This window comes from Mirounga angustirostris, unplaced genomic scaffold, assembly GCF_029215605.1.
Source record: "Mirounga angustirostris isolate CCGP_5_RB_7025 unplaced genomic scaffold, mMirAng1.0.hap1 SCAF_14, whole genome shotgun sequence".
In the NCBI taxonomy this organism is placed as follows: Eukaryota; Metazoa; Chordata; class Mammalia; order Carnivora; family Phocidae; genus Mirounga; species Mirounga angustirostris.
Genome location: NW_026991722.1, coordinates 68,200,585 through 68,221,202, shown reverse-complemented (window position 1 = coordinate 68,221,202; position 20,618 = coordinate 68,200,585). Strand labels below are relative to the sequence as shown.

The window sequence follows — 20,618 nt, the reverse complement described above, 5'->3', positions numbered from 1 at the left end:
CCTCCCCCGCCTGCCCGGGGCCGCGGAGCTGCCGTAGGGGAGCGTGAGAGAAAATCAGGAGTGGGCGGGGCTGGGGGCACAGGGCTGGGGGTCAGGGATCCTCTCGGGCTCTGTGGGTCAGAGAGGGCCCTCTGCTTCCCTGCACTCAGTGACCAGGAGACTCAAGGTGCTGGTGGGGCTGTGCGGTTGAGCCCCATGTCTGCCCCCCGCACAGCAGGAAATGCAGCCCATCCCCCATAGCGCCCAGCAAATCCCGCTGCTTTCTGTCCCCAGAGCGCCTTCCCCTGGCTGTGCCCGTGAGTGCACACGTCACACCACCTGCAGGACGCATCGCCCACGCTCTATTGTAGCAGTTTTGCCTTGGCCGGGCTCGGCCGGCTGCAGCTCGTTACTTGTCCCTTTGCAAATTATGAAAATGTGGAGACACGTCCACCTAGAGATAGTCATCCTCATCTGGGGTGCTCCTCGCAGGGAAATATTTTATGGATGGAATAGGGGAGATGGAGTTCGGTAGTAACGAAATGGCCTGTTGGTTCTTACCTTTGAAGACATTTTAGGAACAGAGAAGAGTACAAAGAATATTCCAACAAGGGCAGGTACCCATTGCCCCAAATTTATAATTATCGTCATGTTCATATTTTCAAGAATAAAACAGAAACATCACAGATGCTGTCAAAAGAACATTCCATCCCCCCCCGCCCCCCGCCCCGTTCTCTGCCTCCAACCCCCAGGGCCACCGCCATCCAGCGTGCAGTGTGAGTACGCTTCCGTCGCCGTCCCTGGGTATTCCTGGTGAGCAAGGAGCACACATCCAGAGATAGCGCACCTCTGGTCACGCAGCTCTGTGGGTTCGGACAGACGAGCGCAGTTGTGTGCACCCCCCGACCCTGCCAGATCTCCGGGCCCATGCACCACCGCTCCTCGGACTCCAGCTCTCGTGGCCACTGATGGGTCTTCCACCCCCAGTTCCACGTCTGCAAGAACGCCGCGTGGACGGAGACACCGTGGGTGCCACGTCGGGCTTCCGTCATTGAGCACGACAACACCCACGTTGTCGCGTGTGCTTTCCGCTCCCTGCTACCGCCCACGGCCGAGTGGCGCTCCGCCGCTCGCCTTCTGCCTGGGGGTGCATCTGGGCGGCCGTGAGTGTGGCTGAGCGTGCGCAGGTTTGCGTCCCGGGAGAAAGCCCACTTGCTTGTGATGTTCTTGAGCGTCACTTGCTGGAGGTGTTGACCATCATGTCAGTGTTCACGGAGGAAATTAGTCTGTAGTTTTCTTGTCTTGTAATGTCTTTGGTTTTTGTACCAAGGTAACCGTCCCTTTGTAAAAGCTGCATTTCAGACAGTTTCTACGGAACTCGTCTTGTTTCTTCCATAAGTATTTGTTCGAATTCACCAGCGAGGCCCCTTGAGCCTAAGATTTTGTTGTTGGCAGGCTTCTGGCCACCATTGAATGTCTCCGGTTGACACAGAACGATTCAGCCGTCTACTTCTTTGTGAGTTTGGGCAGTTTTGTGGAGAATTTGTCCGAAATGTGTTTAAAGTGTGAGCACGGAGTTGGTGGTGGCCCCCGCGCCCGCACTCCTATTGGAGTTCCCCTTCCATGTTTGGTGTCTGCGTCCCTCTCTCCCTTCTTGGTCACTCGGACTGGAGGTTTGTCAGCCTTGTCGATCTTTCTCAGAGAAATGCCTTCTGGTTTCGTTGGTTCTTCTCCCCCACGTTTCTCTTCTCAACTGCTTTGATTTAGTCTCTTGCCTTTGTCCCTCGGTTACTCCTGTCTGCTTGCCATGTGCTTCGTTTGCTCAGTGTGGCTTTGGTTGTTGAGGCCTTGAGGGTTTTCTGATGAGAGGGTTTTCTGATGCAAGCGTTTCGGGCTGTACGTTTGCCTGCGAGCACTGATTTGCCTGTGTCCCACGGTGTCAGCACGTGGCTCCCATTTTCATCAAATTAAACCTATTCTCTATCCTTCTTTGTGACGTCCTCTTCAAGCCACGTGTTGCTTTGAAGTGCGTTGTTTAGTCCGACTGCTTGGGGGTTTTCCAGAGATCTCTCCGCTCCTGATTTCTAATTGATTTTTGTTGATGAAAAAACATGAATGAAAACATTCTTTTTTTTTTTTTTTTTTAATTTCAGTCCTTTTAAATTTCTAAGAACTTGTTTTATGACCCAGCATGTGTTCAGTCCTGGAGAATGCTCTATCTTTTCTTTAAAAATGTCTGCTCTTGGCGGGTGTCTTATAAATGTCGGTGGGGTCACGTTGATGGTGCTCATGTGGCTTTCTATGACTTTATGGCTTTTCGGCCCCCTTGTCCCATTGGTTAATGAGAGAGGACGGTGACGTCTCCGTGTCGTGAGGGATCTGTCCGTTTCAGGGGTTTTGGTGTCTTTTGAAGCTCTGTTGTTAGGTGCTTTTCCGTTAGGATTGTTCTGTCTTCTTGGAAACTGACCCCTCACTGCTCCTTCTGGTGGGAATGTTGGTTGTTCTGAAGTCCCACGTGGCCTACTTTTGACACATCTCTTCTGGCTCTTATTCCGTGCTTGGGTGCTGTGTCTTTCTCCACCTTACATTTCAACCTCTTTATTTATCATCTTTATATTTAAAGTAAGTCTCTTTTAGGTTGCATATGGCAGCACCTTGCTTTTTTATCCCATCGGAGCATTTCTGGTTTTGATCCGTGGGTTTTGACAATTGACATTGAATGTGATCATGGATGTGTTTGGATGGAAACCTGCCATCTTCGTGCCTGTTTTCAAATTTTCCCACCTCTTCCTTGTCTCCTGTGTTCTCTCTTCTCACGTCACTTGGATTCGGGATGTTCGTTACAATGTCACTTTATCGCCATGGTTGACCTCTAAGCTCCCATGTGATTTTCTGTAGTGGTTGTCCCAGGGCTCCCAGTGTGTGTGTCTCTGGTTCCTCTGTGTCCACCTCGAGTGACAGGACGCCACTCTGCGTGCGGTCTTCGACATCACGGCAGCGTCGCGCCCTGCACTACCCTGGTCGCTCACTGGACCATGAGGATGCCGTAAGCGCACCATGTGTTGCTGGAAGTTTTGCTTCAGTCAGTTGCCACTGAAAATAAGACAACAGTCGCACGTTTTCCTTCACTCTCGTCCATTTCCAGCTACTCTGTAGGTCAGAGTTTCTGTCCAGCATCATATTCCTTGAACTGTAGCGCAGGTCCGGCGCCAGTTTCTGTTTGTCTCAGAAAGTGTTCCTTTTTATTTTTTTCAAAGATGTTCTCACTGCGCTGAGAATTATGGGTCACTTTAGGCTTCAGGAAGCAGTACAAGGAATATCAGTGTATTATTCTTCTAGAAGGTACAAGCAAGTGTCCCCTGGACCCTCTTACCTTCCTGACCCCTCCCCGTGCCCTCATGGTGGCCACAGCGTGGAGACTTTGAGGTGTTTTCTCAATAATTTCTGTGTGAGTTATATTTACATTCAAAGAAAATATGTGGTCTTGTTCAGATCCGTGTTTCTTGTCCCATTCCACCACAGTTGGTGCTGTGCGCGGCCCACATCCATCTCCGCTTTTGTGCAGGATTTTATCACGTTTACCCCACATTTTAGTCACGTGTGCGACTCTTCTGCTTGGACGCAGGCTTCTAGGTCACAGGGTCATGTGCATCTTGCTGTTCTTCGGTGTTGCTTGGCCGGGCTCCCGTGGCAGATCCTTTGCGCACAGGCTCTCTCCTGTGTGCGGGTCTTCACGCCACGGGAGGTGGTGCCACGTTGTGCTCGGCTGCCCTGGCAAGGGCACATGTCATCACAGCTTTGTGCTTCCATCTGGGAAGATGTGACTTCCCTGGTTTTTAATTCCCAGTCGCTTTCTGTGTACGGAGAGGTCCATTGTTCATCCCCGCAACTGAGCTCATGTGGCCCAGTGCCCACTGGGTTCAGGTCGGCCTCTAATGGAAGGAAGTGTGGCCTCTGCACGCTGGGGAGACAGACAGAGGAGCCACATAGAGCCCAGCAGCCAGCGTGGCTGACTGTCCTCAAGGCCACGGGACATCAGATGAAGAGGAGGGTGTGCGGGGAAAGGACAGCCCCACCTTTAGTCCCTTTATTTGACATTATTACTGGGTTTTAGTGCCCCTGGACTGACAGGTTCTAGTCGCCCTGGCTGTGCTCTCTGGTCCCTGCTAGGCGCCCCCTCCTCCCTGCAGAGGGCGGACCGAGCATCACAGACACAGCCTCAGAAGCCGCTGTCCCTGCGTCTCGGCCATCAGGCTCAGAGCCCACCCGGGAGACGCCCCCAGTGACCCTTTCCCACCCACCCTCGGCTTCCATGGCAGTCAAGTCTCAAGCAGAGAGCAGTCACACTGCGTCCTCACGGAGACGGTCCCGCCTCGGGGGTGGCAATGAGTGCTGCCAGTTTGTGCTCCCCCACGGGGCACCGGCGCCCCTCCTGGACGGCCACGTTCCTCATCAGCTGTGTCCACAGAGAGAAACCACCACCTTTGAATTTGTTCACCTTTGTAAGGGCCCTGCCTTCGGCTGAAGCAGACGTCTGTCTTTGCCGATAACTCAAAGGGGCCATTTCTGGAAAGAACCATGGAAATTCTTCTTGGGAATTTGAGAATACAGAGAGAGACCCCGAAGAAAACGATGATCGCTGATATTCTTACCGTAAGAAGAAACCACAGTTAGCACTTGAGCATGTTTGCTTCCAGCCGTTTTGGTCTGGGTTGAGACTTTAAGAAGTGACACAAGTCCTAAATCAATTCTGTAAAAAAGTAAACGTTGTAAAAAAGCAAAGATCCCTTTGACTGTTCGGTCCCACCCCCTCTCGCTGGAGGTGGCCAGTCGGGGTGTCCTCAGTACCGTGCGTGTCACTTACGGCCACGTCCGTGGAGCACGTGAGATCTTGCTCTGCTTCACACGTGCGCGCCGAACGTGATGTGCGAGCGCTCGGGTTTCACCCACGAGGATACACACCTGCGACTGCCGTACCACATCTTATCCCGTCCGTGTGCCGCACGGTGGGCGCTGGGCTGCTTTCATGTTCTGTGGCGTGTGCCCTGGGCGCACGGCTCAGAGTTCTCGGCAAGTGGGGCTGGCGGGTCGTAGGACGAGCACGTCTCATTTTCAGGGGCTGTGGGTCCAGGGGCCCCCGAGTGCACGGGCCAGGGCGGGTACACCGCAGTCCTCCCCCGGTCTCCGTGCGGCCCACCCAGCCAGCACCAGCACGTCTGCGCTCTCAGCCCGCTGCTCCTCTCTCCTGTGTCCCCAGCTCCGGAGAAGGGGTCTGGTCCAACCAGGGCTGTGTGCTCACCGAGGGGAACCTCAGCTACTCCGTCTGCCGCTGCACTCACCTCACCAACTTCGCCATCCTGATGCAGGTGGTGCCGATGGAGGTAAGAGCCAGGCGCCGGGTCCCTGAGCCCCAACAACGGGCCCTTCTGACCTCAGGCTGCAGGCGGGGGCACACAGGCGGCCCCCACTCATCGGGGAGACCCGTGATTGGGGACCTTTGTGAAGCTCTACATTTTTTAGCAAAAAAGCCCAAACCAAGCCAAAAAAAAAACCTTTACCTCAAGTTCCCTGAGGCAGCGCCGTGCAAGCCCTAGGTCCTTCCCGAGGGTCCGCATGCAGAAGGCAGGTGTGCCAGCGTCCTCTGCCTTCAGTCCCGGGCCGTGGAGCCTCTGAGTGGTGGGAGAGTCCAGCGCAGCAGGGGGACGTCTGTCCTGCTCTCTAGATGGGGCCACGACCTTCCCTGGAGCCTGGGGTTAAGGGTGGAGGAGGGCCCCTGGTTGGGTTTCTCTGCGTCGGAGTACCACCATTTAATCTGTCAGGCTGCGTGGTCGGCCCTAAGAGCTAGACGTTCATTTCATTGGTTTAAGGCAAGCATGGCTTGGAAGAGAAAAAAAAAGTACTCTTTAAAAACGCAGATGCCCCAGAGTGGGATCTTCTCAACTATTATTAGTCCCTGACCGCTGCGTGTGAATGACTTGATTGGCTTCTAGACTCCAGTGGAACTTGAATTTCTGTGCAGAGGGCAGGAGGTTGGGGAGGAGACTGGGGTTGATCCAGGGATCTCCCAAGGCCCCTGGAAAGCCAGGCCCCTGTAGAGACACATTTCGTTTCATCCCAAACTGTGTTTTAGAAATTGAAAAATCTTATTTATAACTCTGAGTTTTTGGGTCCTCTTGAAGAGTCTGTGGGCTTGGTGATGCTGGGCTGCACAGAACAGGGAGTCAGAGGCTCCCCCCTTCCGCAGAGCTGTGCACCCCACCCCCCCATGGGGGCAGGTGCCCTGAGCTCCCACGCGGTCATGACCCCTCTGCTGGCCAGACCTGCTCCACCTTGTCCCTCCCTTGGCACGTCTACTCCACGGGGCCCGTCTCTTTCCACACAGACCCCCTGCCCTGGGTTCCATGGTCCAGGGCACCGCAGCACCTGCCGCGTGTAGGACTGTGGAGTCTTGTCTGGTGTGGCATGACTCCTGGTGGCCCCAGGGTCATCACCTAAGCGTCGATTTCTCATCCACTGCCATTCAACAAGTACTTATCGGCAGCTACCCCAGAGGTTCAGCTGTAAATAAGAAAAGCAATGACGTTTTGCTTTTGAGGAGTTTATATTCCAGGGGGAAAGACAGGTAACAGATTAGCAAACAAATGGGTGGTGTGGTCAGGGGAGCAGCAGAGGAGAATGTTCCGGGCCAAGGAACAGCAGGTGCAGATGCCGGAGGCAGGACGGGGCTTGCGGTGTCCCGGTGGAGGCCGCGGGCGCGGAAGGCTCCGGGTGGAGGTGGCGAGCAGAGGAGGCTCCTTCATCTGCAGCCTGTGCTGTGGGTCTTGCGTCTGGCCTGTGAATTGCTTATATAGACTCCACAGGGGAGTTCCAGGCTACCCCAGGAGGATGGGGAGCGGCATCACCCGCCCCTTGCGCTCCCCACGCAGACACACCAGCACTGTGCACGGGTGGGAGCTGGGCTGGTCCCCTTTGCTCTGCTGGTGATGAAGCTCCGGGGGATGGGGCTGTGCCGACGTCCCAGGGCCCGTCACTCGGAGTCGCCAAGGGGAGTCCTGGCCACACGTGGAAGGGAACTGGGCACCTACAGGTCAGGAGTCTCTCAAGCGAGAGCATTCAGAGCTTTGGACGCGTGGTGCCGTGTCGGTCTTGAGGGGCACGAGCCATCGGCTTGCTTGTTGGCCCACGGGGTTCATCTGTGTCCAGGCAGCTGTGACCCCCAGCTGGTCCCAGCGGGAGGGACGTGTGGGCAGCAGCCGCCCCTCAGGTGATGGGCACCCCTTCCTGTCTGGTTCCCGCCCCCGGGCCCTCTGTCACCCCCTTTCTCTCCTGTCCCCCTCCTCTTCTGCCCGGTGCTGCCCAAGTCTGGCTTTGCACCATTAGCTGCAGGGAGGTCAGGGTGGTGGGCTGGTGCCAGCGGTGTGGGGACAGTGAGGTGGGATGGAGTAGAAGGTCCCAGAGGGCCCCGAAGTTACCTGGGCTGCATGGGGTGCCCTCCGAAATCCCACCTGTTCCAGGTCTCTCCCCACCTCCTCTTGTCCCTGTTCTGCACAGACATCTGTCACCAGGGGTCAGGCTGGGGGAGTTGGGGACACCACCGCCATGCGGCTCATGCCTCCGTCTCTGCCTGTCGTGCCAGGGCCTCAGCCCACGTGCCTCCGTGTGTCCCTCTGGGTACCACGTGGGAGTCAGCGACCTGCCTTAGCTGTTCCAGTGGGAAAGGCTGTGACCTGCAGGACGTATGTGCCGGTAGGGTGGGGACAGGCCAAGGGTGCGGTGGCTGAGACAGCGAGGCCCAGAGAGGGGGACGGGCTGGGGTCAGTCATTCATCCAGCAACGAAGCATTGGATTCGAGGTGACGACCCGGGGCCTTTAAGACACTGCTCTGGGCCTTGGGAGCAAAGCAACTGACACATGACAGTGCGTGGGACCCCAAGTGAGGAGCAGGCGCTCCGCACTTGAGAGCGCGCTCTGCCCTGTGGCGGTGGGGATGCATGGAAGCCACGGGGGCAGGGCGAGGAAGGGCGCGGTCCCCAGAGAGGCCTGGGAGGAAGGAGCAGGGGCACACAGCGGCAAGGGGCCGGGGGGCTCTCGGGAGAGGTGCTGGGGCTCAAAGCCAGAGCTTCAGACCCAAACGTTAGGGGCAGAGAGGCTGTCATGGATGTGGGGGAGCAGACCGCCTGTGAGCGCTGGTGCGGGCAGGACTGGCATCCTCCCGTCGCAGGTGAGCGCAGGGGGACTTGCCCAAGGTCACCTGGGGACGGAGCCCAGCTTCGGCTCTGCTCTCTAGATCCTAAAGCTGGGGCTGGTGCCGAGCCTCCAGATGGTCCTCTGGGTCCTTTGCACACAGAGAACGAGGTCCACGCTGTGGGCTCTGCAACGTGGAAGGGGCTGCTGGGTGGTGGATGTGGGCAGGAAGTTGGGTTTGGGATGTTGGTGGGACAGGGAGGAAGGGAGGCAGCTCAGTCCAGTAAGCTAAAAAAAAACCAGTCACAGAGCATTTATGATGCAAATCTGTCAGCGTTCCATGTAGGTGACACCAGATTTGGACAGTCTGTGGGTGTCTTCGTGGAAGCAAATCATATCTACTCATTGCCAGGAAAGGTTGATTTGAAAATGATTCAAAATTACCATGCTAAAAATGAACGTTCTCAGGAATATTTAAACAAAGACGGCAGTTATCACAAGTAGATGCCGAATCTGAGGCTCAGTTCATTTAGTGAGAACAGCCAGAATGGCTTCCCCCATCCTCCCCAGTGCTCTGGGAGGGGCTGTCCTGGTCCAGGGTCTCTCCTCGGAGCTCACAGCTGCACTCCCCTTCCCTCCGCGGGTCTGCCCTGGCCTGCACCCCAGCAGGGCCGCTGTGGAACCCCTCTGCGTGGAGCCTGGGGTGGCTGGGCTGGGACGTGGAGGGATGTCTCAGGCCTCGCTCTGCTCACTCTTCTCTGTGGGAGGGAGTGTGACATGGCCCCCCACCCCCAGTCGGCAGCAGTGAGGGGCTCAGCCAATCACAACCCCAGGGTGGGGGATGCCACGCTTTACACTCCTGCTACAGAGAGTGGGAAATAGGCCTGGACCTCCTCCCACTGAGTGCTGACCCCACAGGGTCCCCCAGCGGCTGGTTCGTGGGCCCCCTTGACCCAGAGCACCGGTCACACCAGCTGTGGCCAGCGGCTCTCGTGGTCATTACTCCATCTGACCCTAATTTCTTCTTCTGTTAGGAACCGTTTCCGTTAACGTGGTAGCTGATACGCGTAGGTTTTAAGTGGGAGGTGGTGGGAAGGGTAGTGAGTGGAAGGCAGTGTCTCCCACCATCTGCTCTCCTGCCGCCCTCCCCTGTGAAGCCACACCTGTTCCAGGGTCTCCCCTCCTCCCGGGAATGTTCCCCTCTCCACACGGGGTGCCATGCTGTAAGCAGGGCTGGGGCCCCCTCCCGTGTGCAGTGGGTCCCCTTGCACACCCACGCCCCTGCCTCGTCCTGGCCACGCCTGCTGCCCCCTCGAGACCGGGAGCCTTGGCCCTCAGGGGGCTTGGCTGGTCACCTGCTGCTGGGCACTACGCTGGCTCCCGTCCGTGGCTAGTTCCGGCAGGGGACCTGGGGCACTTACACTGCTCTCTGGGGACCCTGTTCCAAGGTACACCTCCAGCAGTGGACAGGGACGAGTAACTCTGTTGTCAGCGTAAATCACAAAAACACGGCTCCACCACTGGGGGCTTCTAACTCCCCGGGGTAAGTACGTTTCAGAGCTCGTGCACTGATGCCCGTGGATCTGGGGCCACCATCATGACCAGGTGTGCCAGCCGGGCACCTCTCCGAAACTCACTTTCTGCACCTTTAAAATTTGTGAACCCCGGGCCCCTGGGTGGCTCAGTCAGTTAAGCGTCTGCCTCCGGCTCAGGTCATGATCCCAGGGTCCTGGGATCGAGCCCCGCGTCAGGCTCCCTGCTCAGTGGGGAGTCTGCTTCTCCCCTGCCTGCCAGTCCCCCTGCTTGAGCTTGCACGCTCTCTCTCTGTAGCTCTCTCTGTGTCAAATAAATAAAATCTTAAAAAAATTTTTTTTTTTAAATTCGTGAACCCAAATTGAGTAAGAATCCTAAGAAATTAGTTTTCTCCTATTGGATAAAATTATCTTTAGCTTAATTTTGGAACAGTATGTTCTGAGAGTAGTCAAGAAAATTAAGATAGTAGGAGAGACTTTGCACGGCATAGAGCAGATCCCTGTGAAGCTCCCATGGCCAAAACAACGTGGTATCCACGTAAATCCAGCAAGGCAGACTGTGACTTTTCAGGACACCCATGAGGATCTGCATCATAGAATTCAAAGAATCAGAAAGCCAGATAATATGTAAGAGTGTAAAGTAAAATGCTATTACAACCTGATTTGTCATGGACGCAACAGAACAACGGAAGCGTTAATGAGCCTAACGCTGTGGAGCGCGTGGGCTCTGATACCTCCACGCCAAGGAGGGCAATGCACCTCGGCCTCTGTGTTAATAGAATGATTCCGTTAAGAGCTAACGAGCTGTCGTTAGAGTGGATTGTAACGGCGCCCCCTGACCTGGAGGGGTCTCCAAGGCACTGCCACGTGGAAAGGGCAGGTTGCAGAGTAAAGTACAAACATCCCAGCTTCTCCTTTTTTAAGGTTTTATTTATTTATTTTAGAGAGAGAGCGCACAAGCAGGGATGGGCAGAGGGAGAAAGAATCTCAAGCAGGCTCTGTGCTGAGTGCAGAGCCTGATGCGGGGTTGACCTCACGACCCTGAGATCATGACCTGAGCTGAAATCAAGAAACGGACGCTTAACCGGCTGAGCCCCCAGGCGCCCCAAACATCTCATCTTTATAAAGCCCTGTGAGGACCCCTACATGAGGTCATGTCGCGGTGTGTGATCCGGAGACAGGTACCAAGGTGCCGTCCGGGCTGTTGGCAGGTCGGGAGACACTGGACTGAAGCTGGTCAGCTGTGTCCCCGTGCATGCATCCGCGTGGTGGAATTAGGTAACGAGATCGAATAATAAAAGGAGCGGCTCGAAGAGGCGGTTTGTAAGCTCTGCTCTCAGGGGTGCAGGCTTTGGGAGTGAGTCTGGTTCCCTGCTTCTCCACGCCCAGCAGCCTGGAGCGGGCGCTGGGCAGAGGCCGCGTGAGGCTGTGCGGTGTGAACCGTGAATGGGTGAGTAGGTCCATTCTGCAGGAGAGGAGCTTAGGGAGACCAGGGAGCCCTCTCTCTGGGCGCCAGGATGCCAAGTGTGCCTACACGAGGGTTGAGGCTGGCTCACGCCGGCCTGTTCTCGAGGGGCCAGGGCAGGAGGCAGGCACTGGAATTGCCATCTCTCAGGACTGGCCGGCAGGGGCACTGGGGACCGAGGAACGGGGTCCGCAGTGGTGGATGCTGCGGTGGGCTGGCCCAGCCAGACCCAGGAAGGGGTGGGGCTCGGATTACCCCGGCCCCTTCGGGAGCCCCCATGGCCCCCATGGCTGACTTAGAGATGGGATTCCTGGGAAGGGAAATTGGAACCAACAGACTAGGAGTAGTGAGGGGCTGACGTGATGGAAGCCGTAGAGACGAGTCTGTCCCACCTGCGTCCGGGACCCCCACCCAAGATTCACGTTCCAGGGGGACAGTCTGGTTGTACCATGGTGGGCACAGCCCCTGAGCTGGCAGAACTAGAGGCCCCCTCAGTGCGCTGCCTCCACATGCGGCCACTCCGCTGCTTGCCTCCTGCAGGCCCCCTCGCCCCTGCTTGCCTCCTCCAGCGGGTCCCCTCGCCCCTGCTTGCCTCCTGCAGCGGGCCCCCTCGCCCCTGCTTGCCTCCTGCAGCGGGCCCCCTCGCCCCTGCTTGCCTCCTGCAGCGGGCCCCCTCGCCCCTGCTTGCCTCCTGCAGCGGGCCCCCTCGCCCCTGCTTGCCTCCTGCAGCGGGCCCCCTCGCCCCTGCTTGCCTCCTGCAGCGGGCCCCCTCGCCCCTGCTTGCCTCCTGCAGCGGGCCCCCTCGCCCCTGCTTGCCTCCTGCAGGCCCCCTCGCCCCTGCTTGCCTCCTCCAGCGGGCCCCCTCGGCCCTGCTTGCCTCCTCCAGCGGGCCCCCTCGGCCCTGCTTGCCTCCTCCAGCGGGCCCCCTCGGCCCTGCTTGCCTCCTCCAGCGGGTCCCCTCGCCCCTGCTTGCCTCCTCCAGCGGGTCCCCTCGCCCCTGCTTGCCTCCTCCAGCGGGCCCCCTCGCCCCTGCTTGCCTCCTGCAGCGGGCCCCCTCGCCCCTGCTTGCCTCCTGCAGCGGGCCCCCTCGCCCCTGCTTGCCTCCTGCAGCGGGCCCCCTCGCCCCTGCTTGCCTCCTGCAGCGGGCCCCCTCGCCCCTGCTTGCCTCCTGCAGCGGGCCCCCTCGCCCCTGCTTGCCTCCTGCAGGCCCCCTCACCCCTGCTTGCCTCCTCCAGCGGGTCCCCTCGCCCCTGCTTGCCTCCTGCAGCGGGCCCCCTCGCCCCTGCTTGCCTCCTCCTGCAGGCCCCCTCGCCCCTGCTTGCCTCCTGCAGCGGGCCCCCTCGCCCCTGCTTGCCTCCTGCAGGCCCCCTCGCCCCTGCTTGCCTCCTCCAGCGGGTGCCCTGGGAGCCGCCCAGGAGGAGCATTTGTGCTGGGCAGGGCGCAGCGGGAGGACTGTGCCAGGACAGGGCACGTGGGAAAGCCTGTCCCCAGGAAGCCCCTGGCCTTTGCCGGCGCAGACTCGGGAGGAGGGGGTCACGGCGAAAGAGCAGCTCGTAAGAGCCACAGACCCCAGTCTGGAGGCTGGCCAATCCACATGATTCCTTTAGCCCATCTGTCAATATTTCAAAAGTCAGAGAAATTATCTAAAATTTTGGATTTTGGTTTTCCAAAAAAGTCTGACCCCTGGAGCTTCCTGCCCAAGCAGCTGCTGCCCCCAGCAGGCCGGGGCGGGGTCTGCACTCTCCCGCGGCACCTCCTCTGCCCTCTGCCGGCCTCCGCCTTCTCATGGGGGCACCGCGGTTCCGCTCCTTGGAAGGCAGCAGAGCCTTTCTTGCTCTTTCCTAGGGTGGGAAAATGACATACCCACGACGCGGGGCTTTGGAAAACACGTAAGATGGAAGTATTTCCTTCTGGAACAAGAGTTCCACTTGGATATGATGTGTGCAGGCTCCCAGCTGGCCTCATGAATTTATGTAAAACGCCTCCCCGGAGGCCTCGGAGTCTGTGGTCTGTGACTCAGAGGAGCCCATGTTCCGAAGCAAACTCCAGGCTTTTCTGGGCATTTCTAAATCTAGCCCCAGGGTGGGGAAGGAAGGGCACCGCGGGGCACACCTCCTGAGGCCAGAGCAGTGGGGTGAGTGTGCATGCCTGTGTGTGCACGCCTGTGTGGAGGGGGTCTCGCCTCCGCAGCTCCCCGATCCCTCAGGGCCCCCTCGTGCACCCCGGGCCCGCGGCTACAGGGCCCGCGCTCAGCAGCCACCCGCCAGTGCCGCTGCCTGAAGCCACTGAGCCCGCTCTGGCCGCCGGGGAGGGCGCACGTGGTGGCAGGGCCAGCACCGAATTGCAGGGCGTGGCTGGGGCTGCTGGGGTGCCCCCTCGGAGCTGTGTGTCCCTTGTACCTGTCGCTCCAGCAACTTCCGAGGAGCACCTACTACGTGTGGCCCGACCAGTCGCTGGGGTGTGCTCAGCAGAGGCCCCACCCTGCCCCCCGGTCAGCAGACGCTCAGGGTCCCTGTCCTGATGCACCGCGTGGCCTTCCGCAAGTGCCTGCCCTGAACCTCGGCTTCCCACCTGTGACTTCCCCTGAGTACTGGGCTCTGAGCACCCAGCCTAGCTGAGGTGACAGTGTCTTCCAAACCAGCGTGAGGGAGCCCAGGGTGACCCGGTGGCCCGAGGAGCTTGGTGACGTCCCAGAAGAGCAGGACGGGGCTGGGTGCAGCAGGCCTGAGTCAGGACTGAGCCTCCCTGTGCTGTCCAGCCCCTTTGCATTCATTCTTTTGAGGGATGGTGGCGTCCTGGGCCCCTGGGGAACCTGTCTCCTTGTTGATGATGCTCCCGCCCCCTCCCTCCCTTGCCCCTTCCCCTCTCCCCCTACCCCCGTCCCATACCCTCCCCTTCCCCTCCCATCCCCCCCCCCCGCCTGTCCCTCCCAGGCTCCCAGGGCCCTTCCCCCTGGTGGCCTTGCTGCGTCTCTGGGGTGCTGGGCCCCTGGTGGCAGCCCCGTCTCTCCCCTCAGGACCTAGTCACGCAGGGAGACCCCTGTGCTCACCCGGGATGTGTGGAAACAGCCTCGGAGGTGGGATGGGAACATGAGGGAGAAACCCCCCACTCGGGAGGCAGCTGCTGGCTGGGTGCTGTTGGGCGCTCAGCTCTTCCACCGGCCGACGGGGCCCTGCGGTCCTGGAGACGCAGTCGGTGCCCCAGTGCCCTGCTGGAGCCGGGTCCCCTCCTCCCAGCAGCCCCAGCTTCCTCAGAGGGAGAGCAGCCATTGCCTCATGCACTGTAGGCTCTCCTGCAAGGGTCTGGCCAGCTGGGGCTCTGGCAGGAGACTGGGGAGAGGGCACGTGCTGGGCTGCCCTGCAGAGGGACGCTGACCGCTGACCTGACCGTGGCCTCAGGAGCCGCTGCTGCCCAGGCTGGGATGGGGACACGCGGCGCTGGTGGGGGGAGCAGGCGTGTCTCCATCCGGGAGGGTCAGATGTGAGGGACAGGAGGCCAGGGGCTGGCATGGGGTCGGGGCGGGCGCCTCTGGGCTGCCAGGCCGAGCGGGAGACGGAGGCTGTGATGCGGGAGGCTCGCGCTCACGCTGTGTTGTCGGAAGCATCGTGACTCTGCACCGTGGTGGGTGGAGCCGAGGGGGAGAGGCGGGGCCCTGTGAGAAGCTGCCCAGCCCGCAGGGGAGCCAGGGGCCCAGCAGGAGCCAGAGGGCTCTTCCCAGGCCTGTCCCAGCCCATGTCCTGCAGGTGACACACATGTGTCGGGGAGCAGAGGGGGAGCCCCAAGCCGGCCCCTCGCCCGGCTCCCCTCGCCCTGCGCATGCGGCCCCTGTTCCTGCCACAGCGGGTAGCGCAGGGGAGAGACCGTCTGCACCTTCCAAACCGGGTCACTGCATCTTCCAGGTGGTCCTGCCTCAGCACGCAGACCTGCACCAGGGCCCCTGATGGCTCCTCCCTCCGCTGGCAGGCGGTCAGGAAACGTCTGTGTGTGTGAGCACGTCTCCACGGCGGGGTTGCCGGTCAGACCGTGCAGTTTTAAACGTGCACAAAGGCTCACAGCTACGTGTGGGGCCTGCGCCAGCCCACCTCCTGCGGCGGGTGGAGGCTGCGGGTCAGGCCCACGTCTCCCCACCGTACATGCCTCCCCCAGCAGCACATACATGCTTTGCAGCAGGGTTGAAGTAGCCCCTGCCGCCGCCTCCCACCCCCTGCCCCACGTGTAAAGCCAGGGATCACATACTTTCCAGCTCCCAGCCCTAGCACAGGCCTCAGGGACCTGGCCGTGGGCTCCCTGCCTCCCATGGCGTGGCTGCCCAGGGCGGGCGCAGCAGGGACCTGATCCTCCAGGCCCCAGTTGTGTTGGGGCTGGACCTTTGCTCTCAGGCCCACCCCGTCCCCCTGCTGGGGTCTGCACCCCAGAGGCTGACCTCTGCTGGCCCGGGTCTGGTCAGCTGGGGCTCTGGCAGGAGACTGGGGGGAGGGCATGAGGCCTGGTGCCCCCTTCCCTCACGGTGCTGCAGACAGCTTTCCCGGCAGTGGCCGCGTCTCCTCCGGCCCCTGGTCCAGCTTTTCCCAGTGACCATGGGCCACGGGCTAGGCCCTCCCGCCAGGGGAGGGGCTCCTGTCCTGATCCCCGCCTGGCTTGCTCCTTCAGCTCCGTGGCACCTCCCCTCCCCTGCGTTAACACTTCTCTGCATGAAATTTTCCACTCTTTGCAGTGCTGTCTGTACAGAACCAGCTGAGAGCCTGGGAGTGGGTGCCCTGGGGAACAGGCGGTGACCGGTCCAGTGCTCCGCCCCCAGCTCACCCCTTTAATGAGGTCGCTGGTCTGACCCGGCAAGTCACGGGTCGTCTTAAAGACACCGGAGCCACGTCTCTGTGCAGGGCGTGGGGATGTGGGTGGGAGAGCCCACCCGATGCAGGCCCATGGGCGTCGGTTCTGACCCCAGCAGTGCCCCTCCACCAGCCAGGGAGCTCGTTTCTGCCTGTCCTTGGGGCTGTGGACTCGATCCCATCCCTGGAACGGGACACGCACCTACAGCCCGGACTCCGTGCAGGGGGGTGCTGGCTGTGTGTTCCCGCAGAGCTACGCCTGGTGGAGCCCAGGCCCGTCCCCGAACCCTGGAGGCCCACGGAGCGACGTGCTCCTGCTGTCCATGGGCTGAACGAAGGTGTATGGCTCAGCTGGGGTCAGAGAGCTGGTTCGGGGGTGCTGGCTCATGAGAGCCTGGATTCTGGCAGCCGGGAGACCGGACGTCGGGGAAGAGCCAGTGTGGGTGGGGAAGAGCCACGTGGGTCAGGAGCAGCGAGGGGCTGAGTGTGTGCGCAGCCGGGGGCGCCCCGCTTGTCCTGCCCTCTGCTCAGCCTTAGGCTCCCTTGACAACTGGCCTCCCAGCCAGTCCGGCTGACGAGAGACGGGCATTGGCGTGACACCGCTCTGCTGTCCGCCAGGCGCTCCTGCCCTCGGCTGGGTCCCCTCCGTGTCCCCTGCTCCAGCGCAGTCTCCCGGCCCCGCTCTGCTCCCGTCCCCTCCTCCCCGGACCTTCCTGCCCCACAGGGGTGGAGGCTGTGTCCGTTCCTCGGGGTGCCTCATGGCTTTGGTTTCCAGGGACTCCCACACCTAGTGACCCGAGTCCCACGTCGAAGCCCGTCCACTGAGTCACTGGGAGGGTCCTGCTTTCCTGTCTGGACCCCCTGACAGGGCGACCAGGTGGTGAGGCAGAGATGCAGGGCCGAGGAAAGGAGTGTGGCTCTCATCTGGGGTGGGGGCCATGGAGGCAGTGAGCTGGGGTGATGACCTGGCCATGGAGACTGGGCTGAGGGTGGCCCTGATGCGCTGGGGGGCAGGGAGGGGCCGGGGGGCCGCAGGTGGGCGCTCTGGGAATTGAGGAGAAGGAGAGGGTACGAGGTCTGGGCTAGCAGAGGAACCAACAGCACTCTGGGGTGCATGGGCTCCGAGGATGGAGGAGGGACCCAGAGGACCCTCCGATCGGAGGCCTGTGAGAGCTGCCACCCACATCCCTGTCCTCTGCACTGTGGTCCCTGTTTGCTTCCGTCTCGGCCCGTCCAAGCAGGAGCTGGCGACCTTGTTTACTCACCCGTGCATTCTCTTGCTTCCTCCCTGCAGTGTGAGCCTTGTGCTTGGTACACAGTGGTGCTCAGTGCATGCTTGTTGCAGATGGGAGCACGGGCCAGGGCCCAGTGCCGCTCCTACTGGCTGTGCGGTCTCCCCTTCTGCAGATGAGAACGGTGGGTGCCCGCCCACAGGGCTGCGGTAGGACTCACTGCCTGCATGCAGCAGGCGCCCAGTAAGGGCCGTGACGTTCTTCTGTCTCAACTATCCAGTCTTCCGGTCGGTTGGTGGTGGGCCTGGGTAGCTGTGGGTCCCAGGCTCGGGCTGGACTCCCGTTTATCAGAAGCTCCAGGCGGAGCGGGCGAGCAGAATGGAGGCGGGGGTGTCGTGCGCGGCTGGCAGGCTGCAGGGCTCACGCGGGGAAGCTTCTGCCCAGCGCCAGGAGCCTGCCCACCTTCGCCCCTGGGGCCTCCCCCACGTCTGTGAGCGGCAGAGGCAACGTCCTGCTGTCTCTACAAGACAGGCGTGCACGTGCATGTGGATTAGGTACGTCTTCCGTGGAGGACAGTGAGGGAGCTGGGGGAGGAGGCGAGAGCTCCCCCCGCCCCTGGCATTCAGCACACACTGCTGGTGCGAGGGTTCCCAGAGCCGTGGTCGTGAAGCAGTAAGAGTTCCGTCAGAGTGAGCTCTCCATCTCCCGGGAGAAAGATCTAGATGGCGACGGCGCGCTGTGGAGATTCACAGACCGGGGAGAGGGCGTCCCAGAGGCCAAGGGGTGAAGGTGTCATGGAGCCAGGCACATGCTCGTATTTCCATGGCTATTAAATTCATTTCCACTTGGTGGGGGCTGCCGAGGTGGACCTCAGTTACTGTGAAGAGCTGAGGGTCCGTGATGTGCATAAACCCTTGAATCTGATGCCTCCCTCCTTCTCCAGGCAGAGGCCATTGTGATGGTGATGAGACTTTCCAATTATCTATGATAGCAAAGAAAGAGGACATTCTTGGTTTAATATTAGTGTTTCGTGTGTGGTTTTATTCCCCAAAACATCTCTTTAAGAGCACTTCACCATCTCTGGAGGCAGGCGCCGCGTCTCCTCTCCTCTCCCAGAGGATGCGAGAAGTGCCGAGGTAAACATCGCTGGATGTGTGGGTTTTACCTGCAGGATTTCTCACAAGACTTGCACTGCTCGTGTTCCCCTGAAGTCATTAGAGGAACAGAGAATGCGGTTCTCCCCACTGTTTCTAACACCGGAGACACCAGTCCAGGGAGCCCTGCTCACAACACGTTGCGGGAGCCAGAGTCTCAGGCCACACGGAGTGGGCGGCGTGAGGAGGTGGCGCCAGGACCACATTCGTGTCCGCCTTCCCGGGCTGTCTGATGAATCCGAGTGCCGCCGGCCAGCCCATCTGCACAGGGAGAAGCTGGGGGCCCAGATCCTGGGATGTGGCCGAGAATGTTGCTGTAGGAACACAGGGCCCCCTTGCATTCCTCCTGTTCAGGGAAGTCGTGGGCAAACAGGAGGTGACGAATGGGGGCTCGCCCCTCCTGCATCTAGGGCTGCAGGCTCCAGGCTGCTCCTTCCCCGCCTCCATTCGGTCAAGGCTCTGAAGTGTTTTGTAGCCCCTGGGGAGTGAGTTGACCAGCGGTGACTCACAGATCTGGAAGAAGTAAAGCCCATTAAGTTGTCCATCCTCAGGCGCAGTCCCGCTGGCTCCCAAATTGCCCTGCGCGATCCACTTACCATCCCCAGTCTGTGGAGTTGGGGCCTCCGGACACTCTCAAACATCCTGAGCGGCCTCCTTTTGTTCCTGATTACATCCTGATGAGCGGGCCAGGGGGCGGCCTAGCCAAGGCGAAGGCCCCAGGGTGTCGAGGCCGAGGTTGGAGGGACCTTGATGTCTGGTGTCTGGGGCGGGATGCGGACATCGGCGATGGGCGGGGGCTCTGAGGCACACACCGCCGGAAGCCTCAGCAGGAAGCACAGCAGCGACCTCTGCAGGGCCGGGCGTGGGGAAGCGGGTCTCCTAGGCACGTGGCTCAGAGCACGGAGTGTCAAGGAGCCCAGGGTCAAGTGAGTGTGATCTGAGGCTCCAGCTCCCGGAGCTGAACGAGCCACCACTTGGGGTGGTGTTGCTAGGTGAGCTGTGGTTTGTGTCACCGTCCTTCGTGGCTTTGCATCTGATTCGTTTACCAGGTTCCTTTCTGAGCTAGTGGATGTCAGGGATGAGAGCCGACTCTACACGAGCTCTCAGATGGCTCGGCTCGTGTCCCTGGCTCGGCTCTACACACTTGAGACCTGTACATCCAGGGGATCCTCAGGGAGGAGTCGGCCCCTCTCCCAGGTCTTCAACTGCCCTCCTATGGCTCCTGGGTCCGGGTCTAAATCCACCCCGGATGCTGCAGGCTAGACTAGGAGGCACGGCTGGGCGGCAGGAGTGGGGACGGGTTGGAAGGGCAGGAGTTGGGCATCAGCAGGATGGAAGCCGGAGGGGTGGAGGAATCTGAGCGTGGCCCTTCGGGTGGAGCGTTCCAGCGTAAATCCAAGGGCTGACCCAAGGGACCGGACCTCGTCGGTGGTGGTAACAGGGCATCTGGGGGGAGAGGCAGGACCTGCTGATCCCCACCCCGTGCACGCCGGGACAGCGGCTCCCTGGGAGTCAGCTGTGCGCCAGCCCTAGGACCCTCTCCAGTGGGAGCCCAGTCACCTCCAGCCTCCGGGATCTGGACCAGTGCCGACGCGTCTGCTCTGCTTCCCACACAGCTCACACGTGAACACCAGATGGCGCTCTCGTCCATCACGTACATCGGCTGCTCCGTGTCCCTGGTCTGCCTGGTGCTCACGCTGGTCACCTTTGCCATGCTGTCGTGAGTCATCCTCTGCCCTCCCCCGTGTCTGTGTCCGGGGAGGTCTGGTGCTCTCCGGGAAATGTCAGTGCAAGCCTGCCCCACTTGGGTTTCCCGCCCAGTATGTGTCCTTGGGGGGTGGCAAAGGCCTGGCCTCCTTGAGAACCTGCACGTGGTGCATTCCAGCTGGACACCTGCTCCAAAGTCACCTTTCATCTTGAGATCTGGGGTGCAGGGAGGGGTTGGGGTGCTAGAGAAGAGAGAGGAGGGAGGCAGGAGGGCACCCTGCTTTAGTCAAGCTGGAAAATTCTGGAAGGGTCACCAACCCACAGGTTTTCTGGCCCTTGGGCGGGCGAGAGCCAGAACGGAGGACCCCCTACCCGAAGATGACAAAGTCACAGCCCTGTAGGGGGGTTCCCTGGTGTCAGCTGGAGAGGCAGGAAGGCTCTTTCCCAGAGGCCTCCTGCCCCTCCCACTGAAGCCACATGTGGTCAGAGCTCAAGGGAGCCTGTGCATCCCCAGGGGAGGGTGGCAGCTGAGTCCC

At 60.3% G+C, this 20,618-nt stretch overlaps 1 protein-coding gene across 3 annotated transcripts in view; it reads left to right on the top strand.

The window, feature by feature from the left end:
- The window catches only part of ADGRD1 (adhesion G protein-coupled receptor D1), a 129,943-nt gene that overhangs the window by 83,916 nt on the left and 25,409 nt on the right, over positions 1-20,618 (top strand). For 2 of the 3 annotated variants that reach the window (XM_064578186.1, XM_064578187.1), the window contains 2 exons: positions 5,237-5,360; positions 19,992-20,095. In XM_064578186.1, the coding sequence (XP_064434256.1) occupies positions 5,237-5,360; positions 19,992-20,095 (228 nt within the window). The remainder of the gene's footprint in view (positions 1-5,236; positions 5,361-19,991; positions 20,096-20,618) is intronic. The other variant, XM_064578188.1, reaches the window with a different exon arrangement.